The sequence below is a fragment of the Phyllopteryx taeniolatus genome, chromosome 3 (assembly GCF_024500385.1).
Source record: "Phyllopteryx taeniolatus isolate TA_2022b chromosome 3, UOR_Ptae_1.2, whole genome shotgun sequence".
NCBI lineage: Eukaryota > Metazoa > Chordata > Actinopteri > Syngnathiformes > Syngnathidae > Phyllopteryx > Phyllopteryx taeniolatus.
The window spans coordinates 10444190-10458892 of NC_084504.1; the positions used below are offsets into that span (position 1 = coordinate 10444190).

The 14703-nt window shown below is 39.4% G+C and overlaps 1 protein-coding gene across 4 annotated transcripts in view; it reads right to left on the reverse strand.

The window, feature by feature from the left end:
• slc39a14 (solute carrier family 39 member 14) overlaps positions 1–14703 on the reverse strand; it is a 32556-nt gene that overhangs the window by 15986 nt on the left and 1867 nt on the right. The window contains exons 1-4 of one of the 4 annotated variants that reach the window (XM_061766941.1): positions 13646–13679; positions 4034–4352; positions 2146–2323; positions 522–691 (exon numbers count right to left, since the gene is read on the reverse strand). In XM_061766941.1, coding sequence (XP_061622925.1) covers positions 522–691; positions 2146–2323; positions 4034–4330 — 645 coding nt within the window. In that variant the 5' untranslated portion in view covers positions 4331–4352; positions 13646–13679. Of the gene's footprint in view, positions 1–521; positions 692–2145; positions 2324–4033; positions 4357–13645; positions 13680–14703 lie in introns of those variants that run through there. The other 3 variants (XM_061766940.1, XM_061766939.1, XM_061766938.1) reach the window with 3 other exon arrangements.

The window sequence follows — 14703 nt, forward strand, 5'->3', positions numbered from 1 at the left end:
ACTAGACATCACTAGCGCTTAAATGGGATTGGCGCGAACAGCGCCCTATGCGGAAGTCGAAGTCTTTTTTTTTTTTTTTTTTGCTCTGTGTAAAGGGGGCTACTGACACACACACACACACACACACACACACACACACACACACACACACACACACACACACACACACACAGTGATGCTTTTGTCAATTCAGTTGTTTGTACCATGCTCTGACCTTAGGCTCTGTAAACAAAAAGGTGAGGTGAATTAACCTTAATTACATACTCAAGAGCAGAGAGAGACAGAGTTCCATTCATGCTCAAATCAAGAACCCAGTGGTTTTTCAAACGACACAGTAGCAGCAGAAAGAGGGAATACCCGTGCAGCAAGACACCACTGAGGAAAATAAGACAGGAAGGAAAAAGCGTGGCCTGAGGGAAGGCTGATAGAGGTGAGTGACTTTGTGTGAAGCTGTCCAGCATTTTGTGTAATTTAGTGGTGTGACGTGGGATGCGGATGGGCGAGGGGTTAGAGAGTCAAACCTCCGGCAGCAGCTGCAGGACGGCAGTGGAGTACAGCGTGCCGATGGCAAGCGCGATGGAAAAGGTGAAGATATGCTTCATGTGGCGCGTCTTCATCACGGGCACCATGAAGACTCCGGTGAGGGCGAAGACATTGACCACAGACACGCTCAGGAAAGAGAAGCCCCAGACTGGGGAAGGGGGCAGGGTGTGATTGCATTAAGGCATTGAATTGTCAACACAAACTATACTGGTTTATTTAAGTTAGAGCCTGTAAAAAGAGTTAGATGAGGAGAATTTCTGCAAGAAATAACATGTAAGACAAAGAGACACCCCGATTTTCCAGTGTGAGACTGGGAAGAAAACCTTGTATCAGACCAAGTGTGAGACTTAATATTGCTTAATATCACTGTCCAGAGAAAATAAACCATATATCTCCTGGAAAAGGTCAAAAGATGACACCAAACATAAAATTTGGAGATATGTGGCTTTCATTGGTCACCAATAAGCGACATAACATCACATATACCGCAAGAATGAGACTTAACGGTAATATCACTGTCCAGTGAAAACCATGTATCACCTATTTGTTGTTGTTGTTCTTTACTTTTTATCCCTCCAAAACATAAAATACATGTTTTTGTTTTGGATTTAAATAGAAGACAAAAAAAACACAACATTTGGAAATATCGTTTTCACTGGACTGCAACAAGTGAAAAACTGTGTTTGAGGCCTTAACATGAAACCACATGTAAAACCTAGAATGAGAATATGTAGCAGAAGCATGAGACATAATATTGTCACTGTTCAATGAAAACCAGGTATCTCCAATTTATTTTTTTATATAATTTGGATAAATCTGTTTTTAACTGGATAACGAGTTGTATATACTGTGTGTGTGTGAGTGTGTGTGTATATTACCATGTAGACACACATTGTTGCTGTCCAATAAAAGCTGCATTTATATTTGTTTTGTTTGTGTTTTTACTTTAAATTTCTCTTGCCCCCACAAATAGAAAGAAATGTATATTGAGTAAAAATATTAATAATAATAATAAAATAATTTTTTAGATGTGGTTTTCCACTACTCGCAGTTAAGTCAAATTCATCCATTTCAAACTCTCTCATCCATGTCTTTATGAACCTTGATTTGTGCACTGCTGCACAGTCATGTTGGAACAGGAAGGGGCCATCTTCAAACTGTTGCCAGAAAGTTGGAAATGTCCAAAATATTAGCCCCTGAGCTTCATGAAAGGAATTCTGGATGCTTCAGCATACAAAGAGATTATGGACAGTCAAACAGTTTGGGGATTAGCCCTTCCGGTTCCAACATGTCTGTGAATGAGTAAACGCCAACTGGTAGTGGCAATGTACATCTTGAAGCCCCCTTTTTTTAAATAATATTTAATTATATCAGACAAACTGCTGCTTGTTGTCAAGTGAGCATAAGGAGCCTCGTTTCTCAAGTTTGGACTTGCAAGTCGAAGCAAAAACTTGGCTGATCGATTGCTCGTATCTCGAAAAATTCGTAACCAGGTCACTCGTATCTCAAAGTACCACTGTATGACATAATACTGTGGCTGTCCAATGAAAACCATGTTATTTCCTAATTTAACTGATTAACACCTGTATTCATATGTTTTACCTTCAGCATCAGTTGGCCTTGGCGAGGCATCGCTGCTCAGCTCGTCTTGATTGTGGGCGTGGCACGCACCGGCATCCAACTGCTGCAGCATGATGGGGCACAACTCCTGCAAGCCCCGCCCATCGAGACGAGACTCCTCATCCATCCTGTAGATGGCCAAGGTATCCTCTGGCAAGCACTGGAAAATGCAAAAAAGAAACAAACAAAAAAAACAACAACATGGAATCACTTAATCTGACTGTGATGGATGATCATAGCAGGGCCTGAAGTCATGTGAACTGTGAGTACCCTACAAACTGATCACTTTGTGTTCTTGGCAGTACATTAAAGGCTCAAGATCATCAGGTTAGCTGGGCAGTCCTCCGTGACGTTAAATGGGAGAACTATGTGGCTACTTGTGCTTTTTCCTGTAAGAGCTGAAGCTGCTATTGAGGGAGTGGAACTCCATGTCTGTGGGTGAGTGCTAACTTGAGTCAATGAGCCAAATTATCTGGATATGTGGTGTTTCCAGTGAGTACACTAAATCAAGATACTGAATCAAATAATCTGAGTCCACAGTGATTCAGTGAGTCTGCCAATTCGAGTCACTTCAGTCAGTGTTTCAGGTGAGACCTTTTACTGGAGTCAGTGCACCAAATTACATGAGTCTGCGGCGTCTGCGGTGAGTCACTTTGAACCAAATCAGTAAAGTCTGTGGTGTTTCTGATGAGTCCTCCAACTCGAGTCACTGAACCAAATCATGTGAGTCTGTGCCATTTCCTTTGAGCCAGTGTTTCTGTTGAGTCCACTAACTTGAATCCCTAAAAGAAATAGGTTTGTTTCTAGTGAGCAACTTGAGTGAGTGGTTTTGGTTAGTCCGCTAACTTGAATCGGTGAAACCAAATCATCCGAGCCTGCATGCATTTCTGAGATTCTGCTAATTCAGGTCAGTGAACTGAATCTGCGGTATATCTGGTGAGTCTGCTAATTCAAGTCAGTGAACCAAATCATCTAGGTCTGAGGTGTTTCCAGTAAGACGACCGAGTCAGAATTTCTGGTGAGTCAGTTAACTCGAATCAGTAAACACAAATTATCAGAGTCCACAGGTGTTTGTCGTGAATCTTTCTATCCAAGTCAGTGAATTTAGTCTACTGTGCTTCTTGTGGGTCACTTGAGTCAGTGTTTATGGAAAACCCACCAATATGAGTCAGTGAAACAAATCGTCTGTGCTTGTAGTGTTTCCTGTCAGTCGTCTAAACTCGAGTCGGTGAACCAAATCATCTGAGTCTGCCGTGTTATGGGTGAATTCTCAAAGTAGAGTCACTTGAGTCAGTGTTTATGGTGAGTCCGCTAAGTCGAGCCAGTGAACCAAATCCTCAGTCTGCTCTTTCCAGTGAGTCCACTACCAAATCATCAAATTCTGCAGTCTTTCCTGTGACTCAGCTAACTTAAGTCTGTGAACCAAATATTCCAAGTCTGCAGTGTTTCCAGTGAGTTACTTGAGTCAGTGGTTCTGGTGGGTCTGCTTACTCGAGACAGTGAACCTACTCATCAAAGTCTTCAGTGTTTTGGGTGAGTTGTTTGAGTTACAGTTTCTGTGGGTCCACTAACTCGAGTCTGGGTATCAAATCATCTGAGTCTGCTCTTTTTCTGGTGAATCCGCTAACCGGTGTCAGTCAACCAAATCATCGGAGTCCTCAGTAATAATCCAGTGAGTCTCTTGTGTCAGGTTTTTCCGGTAAATCCGAATCCCATGAGTCCGCTGTCCCTTGTGTACTTAGTTGCAGTCAGTCAGAGGTCTCATAGAAACCTAAAACAGACGTCGGACTGGTGATTCACGATTCAGTATGAACCTTCGACTCATGAACTCTGGTATTTTAGAAACCAACCAGTTCTCCTTTGCTCTCACCTTGGATTTGTTCAGTTTGGGGGGCGTTGTCGTGGTGGTCACATCCTGGTGTCCCACGTGGGCCTGGCTGTCGCTTTGGCCCTGGCTCAGAAGGGCCAGTAGGGAGCGCAGCTGTGGCACAGTGATAGTGCTGTTGTCTCCATGGCGGGCCAACAGGTCCTTGAGCACCTGGGCAGGGGACTGGGTCTGAAGGTCCTCCTGAGCCGCTACTTCACAAAACAGCAGCGCCAAGACCAAGATGAGCGGTGACCAAAGGATGCTGGAAGCTGTGTGGCTATGACGGCAGAAGTTCAACATGGCTGTTGCACTGGGTGGAATTCTATCTGTCGATAAGAAGGCGAACATTAGAAGAGATGCAGTGTCTCACAAAAGTGAGAACAGTAGACCTTTGTTTATCGAGAGACACAAATCTGCAAAGTAGCGACCATATATTTTATTATTTATATATATTTCAAAGCTTTATGTATAATACCAATACAAAATATGCATGTTAGGTGCAGGTATTATTTTTGCAGACTTGGAATCGCCATCATCACATTCTACACTGTGGTACCTATGACCTTTAATGTGTGCGACTTTAAAAGGCGGGGCATGCCTGTTGAGTGATGTGGGAGTCAGCGAATGAGTGTAGAGTTTGCTGTTGTTGGCTCAGGTTGAGTGTCTCTGGTACAGCATCAGTTATGACTGTGCAGCTCGTGTATGAATGTGCTTGTTACATTTATTTTGTTACTATTTGATCAGTAATTTGATTGAAAGTACACCGGCGGCAGTGTCTATCCTTGAACCGCCTGTGGACGGATTACAATTTATTCTAAGTAGCGCTGGTAGGGTATGTTAAATTAGCTAACAATGTTTACTTTACCCGTAGACATGCAGGTGTTGAAGCCAGTTCTGTTATGCAGTAGACACATTGCACTTTAGCTTTTTTTTTTTTTTTTTTTAAAGTGTCGAATAGGGGTGCATTGTTCAGGGTTTTATGATGCCGATTCTGATACCAATCATCCATAAGTGAGATCTGCCAATCACTGCCTTTGAATATTCTCATTCATCCAGGTCATTTCATTCTCAGGCCATTGAATCGATCACAACTGGACTGTTCTGTTTGTCTCAGAAGACATTTCGCCTCTCATCTGAGTAGCCTTCATCAGTTCATGCAACAAGGCTTTGTTAGGACAGACTATCCAGTGTTTGTGTGGAAAACTCAACTTTTTGAGTCATCCACATATCTGTACCAATGACTTGGAGTTGTTCCCTTAAAGCAATCTGGTGTACGCGGTCAAGTGCGGTGAGGAATGAACAGATACATACATTGGGGAACCATGAAGGACCAGGCAAAACACTTAATTGTATTTTAATGGGATTCAAATTAAACTGTCAAGCATTTCAGAAAAGCATTATCATTAAACAAAACATAATCATAAAGAAATTAATCATGGTTGTTTTTACTCAGTCGTATTAAAAAACAAAAACAAAACAATATTTCACAAATTCTCCCTGGGTATGTAAACGTATGAGCACAATTGTACATATATGCAGTCATTTGTACCCCTGTCATATTGGAATGAAAGTGTAGTCTACACCTTTTTCATAACCTCTAGGTGGCAAACTAGAAGGAAAGTGTACAAATCTTTTATTACCTCTAGGTGGCGACATACATTAATAAAATGTGAAAGTCTTTCATTTTCTCCTATACCTATGTATAATGCGCACTATTGACTTTTTACAATTTTTGGGGGTAAAAAATGTGCATTATACAGGAGAAATTACGGTACTTGCAGTAACAAAGAAAGCAGAAGTAGTCATGATGGAATATTGTTATTATAACTTGTTTTTCACAGAGTTTGAAGAATGTATGCCAGAGAGTATTGTTATATTGTATGCGTTTTACAGCGTTTGTGTACCGATATTCACTATTTTGAGAGATAAGTGCCGTGAGTTTGATGCAAATGTTTGTTAGCTCATTGGTGGGAGTTTTCATTCATTGTGTGTTAGATTTGAGCTAGCGATTTTTGTGAACAAAAACGAAGAAAGAAAAGTCTGTGATGTACTTGACCATTGAATAGCTGTAATTGTTTTATGTCTGTTTTAGTATTACAGTGAATTTCAACTGGAGTGTCAAACGACTAAGCAAGCAAAATTCACTCTTACTCCTTGCTACTATGTTTGCACCTTAGCAACTTGCTGTTGCGATCACATGAGCTCTGCATGCCATCCACGTAGTGCTGTAGCGGAGAATGGAATGGACTGCTTGAATAAGAGTGGTAAAAGCAGAGATTGGATCCAGTCCGATCCAATCCTTGTTTTTTTGCTGACATTGGACCGACTTCTAATCTCAAAGATCGGATCGGGACACTCCTATATGTGTCTAAAAAAATACTTTCATTATTCTGGCATTTAACAAATACAAATATTTTTTCTAATCCTAATTGACCTGAAACAGGAAAAGTTTAGTCTGATTTCATGTCACAGTCAGGGAAAAAAAAATGAAAAAAAAAGTGTCTGTCCTTGGCGTCTTAGGGGCAGTGTGGTGGTGCGGTGCATGCATAGAGCTAATCATTTACTGTAAAATAAAAAAAATAAAAATAAATAAAAACAGTATAAAGGTCTCGTTATACTCCCACGGCCAACAGCACCCGCATTGCATCACGTGACCAATGCATAGGGCCACGCAGCCCCTATGAGGCACTTGACGCACACGGCATGAATTGTCACAGCGCGCATAATGCCGCGGAGATCGTCTCTCGTGATTGGTCCGTTTTAGTCACATGCTGTGATGACATACTCAGATTTCCCCTTGATTCCACCTACGCCACTGCCTTCTTGATCGATTTTGCAGTATAATTAAACGTGTCATCTAGGTCCATTTGTTCTGTTTTCTCGGTCGTAATTGTTGCTTTGGGCCTTTCAGGTGAGTCCTAACATTAATAGGCCAACAAATGAAGTGCAAGAAGAAGACTTCTACACTCAAGACTAAAAGCTACCACTTATAATTAGAGTAAGAGTACACCACTTTCTTGTGTCTGATAATCAAATCATCTGAGTCTGGGGTGTTTCCTCTGAATCCGAAAACTCAGTGATCAAATTTTGGTGAGTGTGCGGTATTTTCAGTGCTAACCAAATCATCCAAATCTGTTTTCTTCCTGTGAATTAGTAGAGTGAGTGTTTCTCGTAAATCCACTAATTTGCGTCAGTGAACCAAGTCACAATTCTCCGGCTTTTCAGCTGAGACTGAACACAACGCAGCCCACCAATGAAGTGCTACAGGAAGACTTCTTGACTCAAGACTCAGAACTACCACTTATAATTACAATGCTGTATAAGCAAGTATATGCACTTGACAGCATGACTTGAGTGACATGGGTGGGAGGAACAATTGTTGATCTTTCCGAACACCTTACCACTTCACAAAAGCACATATCCAAATTGGGTACATGCCAAAATGTAATGTACACCAAGCACACAGATGTATGCTCACTTTAAACATACGCAACATTGATTCAGGCTGAACAAATGGGCTCATTCAGGCCCAGGCAAGAGTCTCACCGTTTCAGCTGGGTGGACCAGGTCGGACACAGGACACAAAAGGTACCACTCACTTGTGAGTCGACAAGGACGTCGGCTGAAGCAGAACGACGACTATCCGCTTGGCTCAGGCAACAAAGTCGAGCACAGAGTCAAAGCTCCTCCTCTGCAACCACATCGGAGCATTCCTTGGCCATATTGAGGACATTTATAGAGCACAGGGACACATGTTGCATTTTTGGGGCTATGCATTTCTTCAGAGACGTGCTGCGTTTTGATTACTCGGCACCAGTGCAAATTGTGCCGCTAAAAACAAACAAAGAGCATGGTGGTACCAGGCATTTTGAGCTCTTCAAACAAAACCATCAAACCTCAATTGCAATTACCATAATCCAAACTAAACAAATCTGAAGAGCCTGGAAGTGTGAAAAAATATGTTGCGGTTTGCAGATGTTCTGCATAACAAGGATGGGCATGATTCATTAAATATTGATTGTTAAGGTCAATTGTTGGGTACTTCATCAAGTGTAATTTCTGTTGAGTTGTCGCATAGGCCAAGTCATATTAGGTGCAGCTAAGCTAGACCAAGCCTTTCTTTCTTAATTGTATTCCTAAACGGGCTGCGATCGATTTGAAATGTATTATTTTTTTATGATTACAGAGAATTTGATGCAATCAATCAATCAATGTTGTCATGTAAGTCTTAATTTCCCGCCTAAATAGGCTGCCAAAAAACTTAAATGTTTTGATAAATTATTCTAAGGATTTTTTTTTGTCAACTGAGGAAACTTAGTAATGCAACCAGTTATTGTGTAGAGCAAGTCTTACTTCTGTTGCTGCCTAAATGGGCTGCCCAAAAAAAGGTTAATTGGCCAACTGTTATTCTACATGTATTTTGACTTTGCTTCGTTGCACTTGACTTTTTTTTTGTTTAAACGACAGAAGATAAACAAGGTATTGTGACTAGACTGGTAGACTTCTCGTCTTTTCAGGCGTGGCTTCTTAAAAGACACGCCTACCAAATGTCATGCTGCCATTTAAAAACTGGTTCTGGTTTCTGAATTTTCAAAAAACCTTCCACATAACCTCAGTCTCTGCGGTCTCTTCTAAAACTTCCATAATTCTTCCCACAGAAATGCTCTATTTCAGAGTTATCATAATCTCACAGAAAGCTGCAGGAGTCTGAACTTTGACGTGCTTACAGCTGGATAAGAAAATCCCTCCTAGCAACTGAGAATGGAGTAGAGCATTGGGATAAACTCACGAGACACAATAGATGGTGAATGTGTACCTAATCACAAATACCATTAAAGACGCAGAAATCCAGAAACGTGTTTCTGAAGGGATGAGGCCCGACCGCGAATAGTGAAAATCCACTAGTAATTGAGAGCCATTTTTACATTGAAAAAAAAATAAATCTTTTAACTAAAAAAGAATCTTGAATAAGCGGCGATATACTACCAATAAGCGTTTCCATGAAAAACAGGGGTTGCTCCCCCCCAAAAAAAGAAAACAAAAATGGGTGAATGGGTGAATCTGGGGGTGCCAAACTGCAAGTACGCGGGGGTTCATTGTATACATGTTTGAAGATAATTGCTAAAAACGTGCGTTATCTGGCGCAGTTGCGACATGCAGTTAACCAACTAGCTATTCCTATGCCCCGAAAAGGTATCTTCCCTTCAGATAGTGCGCTGGCATAGCCGCTTAGAGCGCCTCGTTGTCAGCTGTGAGTGCGCACAAGTCCCGAAGAGAAAGCCGGAAGAGCGAAGAAGGGGAATTTATTTATGTATTTTTTGACAGCCAGCATGTGGACTGGGGCTTCCCTGCTGAAAATTCCACCATTAACCAGCATGGATTTTTTTGCTGGTGTAAGCTGGTTAATGCTGGTTTGTGCTGGTCAGATGGTGGTTTTACTGGTGGACCAGCATGCCAATGGTGGTCAAGCTATTGGACCAGCATAGGATTTTAGTAGACCAGCATGGGATGCTCGTGGACCAGCATGGGATGTTGCTGGACCAGCATGAGATGTTGCTGGACCAGCATGGGATGTTGTTGGACCAGTACGAGATGTTGCTGAACCAGCATGGGATGTATAGTGGTACAGTATGGGATGCTGGTCAAGCAGATTTACCACCACAGTTGTTCCCATGTTACTGAATGGGTCCACACTGCCATCATAGTCAACCAATTGGGTCATCTTAAAGGTTTGAGATTTTGATGTCTTGAGGCAATCCTTACCATAAGAGCACACCTCACAGGTACGACTGCTCTCCAGGGAAGGGCCGTAGCAACAAATCCTGGGCTCCCATACATAAGACTCTTGAAGGGTTCACCCACCTCACCTAAAACTCACCTCCACTGCGCCCTATACACACACTGTAGTCTATCCTTTACTTGTTTTATTATGTTTTGTGACTTGTGTTTTAAGTTTGAGCTCACAATATTGTATATCAAGGCTGGCCCAGGAGAGTGCAAAGGGTGGGTCGAACGGTGCAGTAGCCTCAGGTCATCCACCTTGGGCATCCAAACGGGTTGGGGTGAGCATCGATGTAACCCCCGCTCACCACCGCTGACATTTATTTTTCAAGGGGGAAAATCTTTGATCCGTGCTGTTTAACGTAACCGCTGTGAAACAATCATTAAAAAAATTTATATTGATCTAATTCACCAATCCCTCACTTCATTCGCTCCACCACAGCTAACACAACACCATTCGGTATGCTAGCTGCTTATTGATGGAGAAACTCCCCTCAATCTGTCTGGATCTTTTTTACACATGATGGTGAGCAGGGGCGGTTTCTGATATGAGCGACACGGGCCGCCAGGAACAGGGCGGAATTCTGTGGGGGGTGGCCAATTTGCCAGAAAAATGCGTCAGACTCATGATGGTAGCAGCAGAATGAATTCTGAAGTCTACAAAACCATTTTGTCTGGCAATTTACAGAAAAATGCATCCAAACTAATCGGGAGAAGCTTCATCATGCAACAAGACAATGACCCAAAACACACTGCCAACACAACAAAGGACTTCATCAGGGGGAAAAAGTGGAAGGTCTTAGATTGACCAAGTCAATCACTGGACCTTAACCTAATAGAGCCTGCATTTTACCTCCTGAAGAGGAGACTGAAATATTATTATATAAATAATGAATAATAATGAACAAATCTCTAAATTCGCTTTACAAGGTCTTCAAAATAAGTGGAAAGCTTTCACCTACCTGGGAAGCAATGTAGATAAATCAGGAAGGATATGAGGAGAATTACTTTGAGTCATATTTAAATTCTATTTTATTGAGATTAAAAAAACTTTTTTTTTAAACATTTTTCAACAAAAACAAAAGTTGTAATATTTGTAATAACAATTATTGTAAAAATATAATGTAATCTTATAGGTCTAACATTGTATTAAGTTGTATTTTTTTAAGAAAGGTTGAAATAACAGAAAAGGGTTAGGTACTATGAGAACAAATTAGTAATCTTTTGAGAAAAGAAAATCCAATTCTAACCATTATGAGACTAAAGGCATATTGTCAGAATAAAATCCAAATCTTGAGAATTAAAAATTTAAAATTACAAGGCATATTTATTTCCAGTAATTCTAGAGAAAAAAAAGTCATAACATTGCGAGAATATTTTTTCCCCCACAAAAAAGACAGATTAGTCGCATTTGAGGAAAAATTCTGAATATTACAAAAATAGCCTTTTTTTAAAAGAAAAAGTCAAATTATGACAATAGTCATTTTTTTGTACTTTTTTACTTTACTTTTTAGTATCAAACTTAAATCAAAAGCTCTACTTTTACCAGTTTTTTTTCCACTTCAGTATCTTTTATTTAAGGATAGTGTGAGTACTTTTGCCACCTGTCGCCAGTCAATCATAATGAGACAGATAAATATCGGACATCACACATGGAGAAGTGCAGGGAAACAGCAGATGTTTGCCTTTGAATCACCGTTTGATCAACAACAACAACGATATGCCATGAATGTCAGTGGCACTGTCAGCATGCCCGCTTGCATGCGATCGTTCAAGAGTCCAAGGCCTGTGCGGAGCGGCGCAGCAGATAACAAGGACGCTGATGGTAGACTGGTAGTCGGCAATGTTCAGATACCAGACCTAAGCCACAACACAACACTTTTAGGAGACATAAAGCACACCGGGAAGCTCAAAGCCTCATAATACCCCTCACTGTGTTAGGTTACAAAAAAATACAAATGCCTCAAAACTACCAACAAGCAGCATTTTATATATATATATATTTTTTTTTTTTTATGTGTATGTAAAATAAGTTAAATAGTTTAGTTTAAAAATGAAATTCACAACGTCACATTTTTTCAGATTAGAAAGGTTGTATCATTTTTTACATGTCATACTATTTTTGAAAAACAATGAGTCATAATATTTCCTCAAGAAAAAGTCATAATGTCAGGAGAATTAAGTCATTTTATAAACCTTTTTTTTTTGAAAAATAAAACAAGAATAAATAATAAATTTAAGACATTTAATACACTAAAAAGTCCATTTTTTTTAAATGAAGGGTCAAATCTTTGGAGATAAAAGTCGCAGTAGTACGAGAATCAAATTGTAATTTTATGACAATAAAGTCCTACTTTTCATCAAGATATAAGAAATGAAGTCAATTTTTTTTCAAACCAAATGATTTTTAAATAATAAAATAAAATAATTTACGGAGCGTCACTGATGGTGTAGTGGTACACTCGCCTGACTTTGGTGCAGGCAGCGTGGGTTCAGTTCCCACTCAGTGACGGTGTGAATGTGAATGCGAATGGTTGTCCGTGTCTATATGTGCCCTGCGACTGACTGGCGACCAGTTCAGGGTGTAGTCCGCCTTTCGCCCGGTCAGCTGGGATAGGCTCCAGCGTCCCGCGACCCTAACCAGGATAAGCGGTGTTGAAAATGGATGGAAATGGATGAATTTACGGAGCTAAAATATTTTTCAAGAGTGCAGCAGTACTTTGGGAATTAAATTGTAATTTTATGAAAATAAAGTCAGACTTTCATTACGATAACGAGAGACTGGATTTCTTTTCAAGCAAAAACTTGGATTTTTTAAAATAAAAATGGATGTTCTTGTTTTTTTAACTAATTTATGAGGCAAAAAAAATTTGAAAAACATTTTTAGATGGTTGTAATATTACAGGGATTTAGTTGTAATCTTAAAAAATAAAGTCAGACTTTTCATTGAGATAGTAATTTTTTTTCTTAAACAAAATAAAATTGTGTTACAAGAATTAAGTGTTGTTTTTAAGTAAAAGTGTTTTTTAAGGCAAAACCCTTCAAGAATAAATCATATCGAATTTATTAAGCTAAAAATTATGAATTCTTTTTAGATAAAAAGGTCATATTTTTCGCAAAGCTGCAGGAATTTTGAGATAGTTTTATTTTCTTAAAGAAAGATTTTATGCTTTTTAGATAAAATGTATATATGTTTAAAAATCATACTTTGTTTATAAGAAACAAATAAGGAGAATAAAGTCATAATCTTAGGAGAAAAAGTATTTTTCACTGAGATAGTCATATTTTTTTGAGGTGGGACTTTAATGTCTTAATCACAATTAATTAATTACAACAATTAATTAGTTGGAAAACTTAATGCATGTTGATCGCATTTTGTGTTCCATACAATGCGGAACCTTTGTCAGAGCACAATTTCCTGGTAGCCAATTACACTGATGAACATGTCAGAGCTCGGATGCTGCACTTTTGGGGATAAAACATTTTTCAGGATAAAAGTTGCAATACTACAGGAATTTGGTTGTAAGCTTACGAAAATAAAGTCTTACTTTCATCGAGAAAACGAGATAAAGTCTGGATTTTTTTTCCCAAACAAAAAGTCACAGTGTTACAAGAATAGTGACTTTTTTTAAAAAAGAATTTCAGAAAAAAGTCACACTACTACTAGATGAAATTATCATTTTTGGGGGGGGGGAAATCTATGTATTTGATTAAGCAGTATTATGGGGATAAAAATTAACTTGGAAGTCAATCTTGGGAAGGATTGCATCCTTTACCATCATTGCCTTCAGACAAGAAGAATATTTGGGAGAATGTGACCGCAGACCACCCTACCTTGGGTTTTGGCGCCGAGTCGAGTCGCTCTGGTTGCGTGGAATTCAATGTGACGCAGGCGAGAAATAATCATGTTAAGCTGGGAATGTTTGCTGTCCAACAAGTTCTAAGAATACATCATACAGGAGTGTCAGCTCTTCATCTCCTTTTTATCTTGGTGGACTGCCAGGTCATTGAGTGACACCCCCTTAACTATTGCAATAATCTCTGCAGTCATCATCAGCAGGAGTGTCATTACCCACCACTCCGCTTCAGCAAACACATTGTCATCCGCACAAAGGAATACTCATGGGTAAATGAGAGGGTATTAGACACCACCATCACCTCAGGGGACCACAGGTAAAATGTAGAATGCAGACTTTAGGGGCCATTTAAGATCATATTTGGTAAAACAATGATAAAACCGGGTCATTTGGGTCGTTTCCTAAATGACAACTGTCTATTTGGGGCCTGAAAGCACAAAAAGATGTCTCAAAATGTGTTTTTTTTGTAACAATAGTTTCCGTTTCTTTAAGATGGCCCACCAAGCATTTACATTATCAAGACTCCTGAAATATTTGTCGCACTTAGCTGTTTTTTTCCCTACAATTGGTAAATTAACGTGTATTTTTTGTATTCATTTATCTCATTAAAGAATTATGTATACATAATTAAAAAAACTAAAATGTACTATTCTATAAACCGGCCCACCGAGCATTTAGATTGTAGACTCCTGCAATATTTGTTGCATTAATTTAGCGTCCCAATCCCAAATTTGATTAATATCTTTTTTATTTATCTTATTAAAGAATTGGTTAATATTTTTATCGTAAATAAAATACATGAATATAAAAATAAACAATTTGAATTACCGGTATACAATTAACATTTTCAGCACACCCGCAGCCCTTGCAAGTAAGGATAAGGATAAGCAGTATAGAAGATGGATGGAGGGATGGATGTCCATAATACAATAAAAAATTGAGAATGAATTTTGTTATTATTAAAATAAACAGTTTTACATATTTTATATACCAATTTTAACAATTTCATGATCAATTTTACGAAACAAGTGGTTA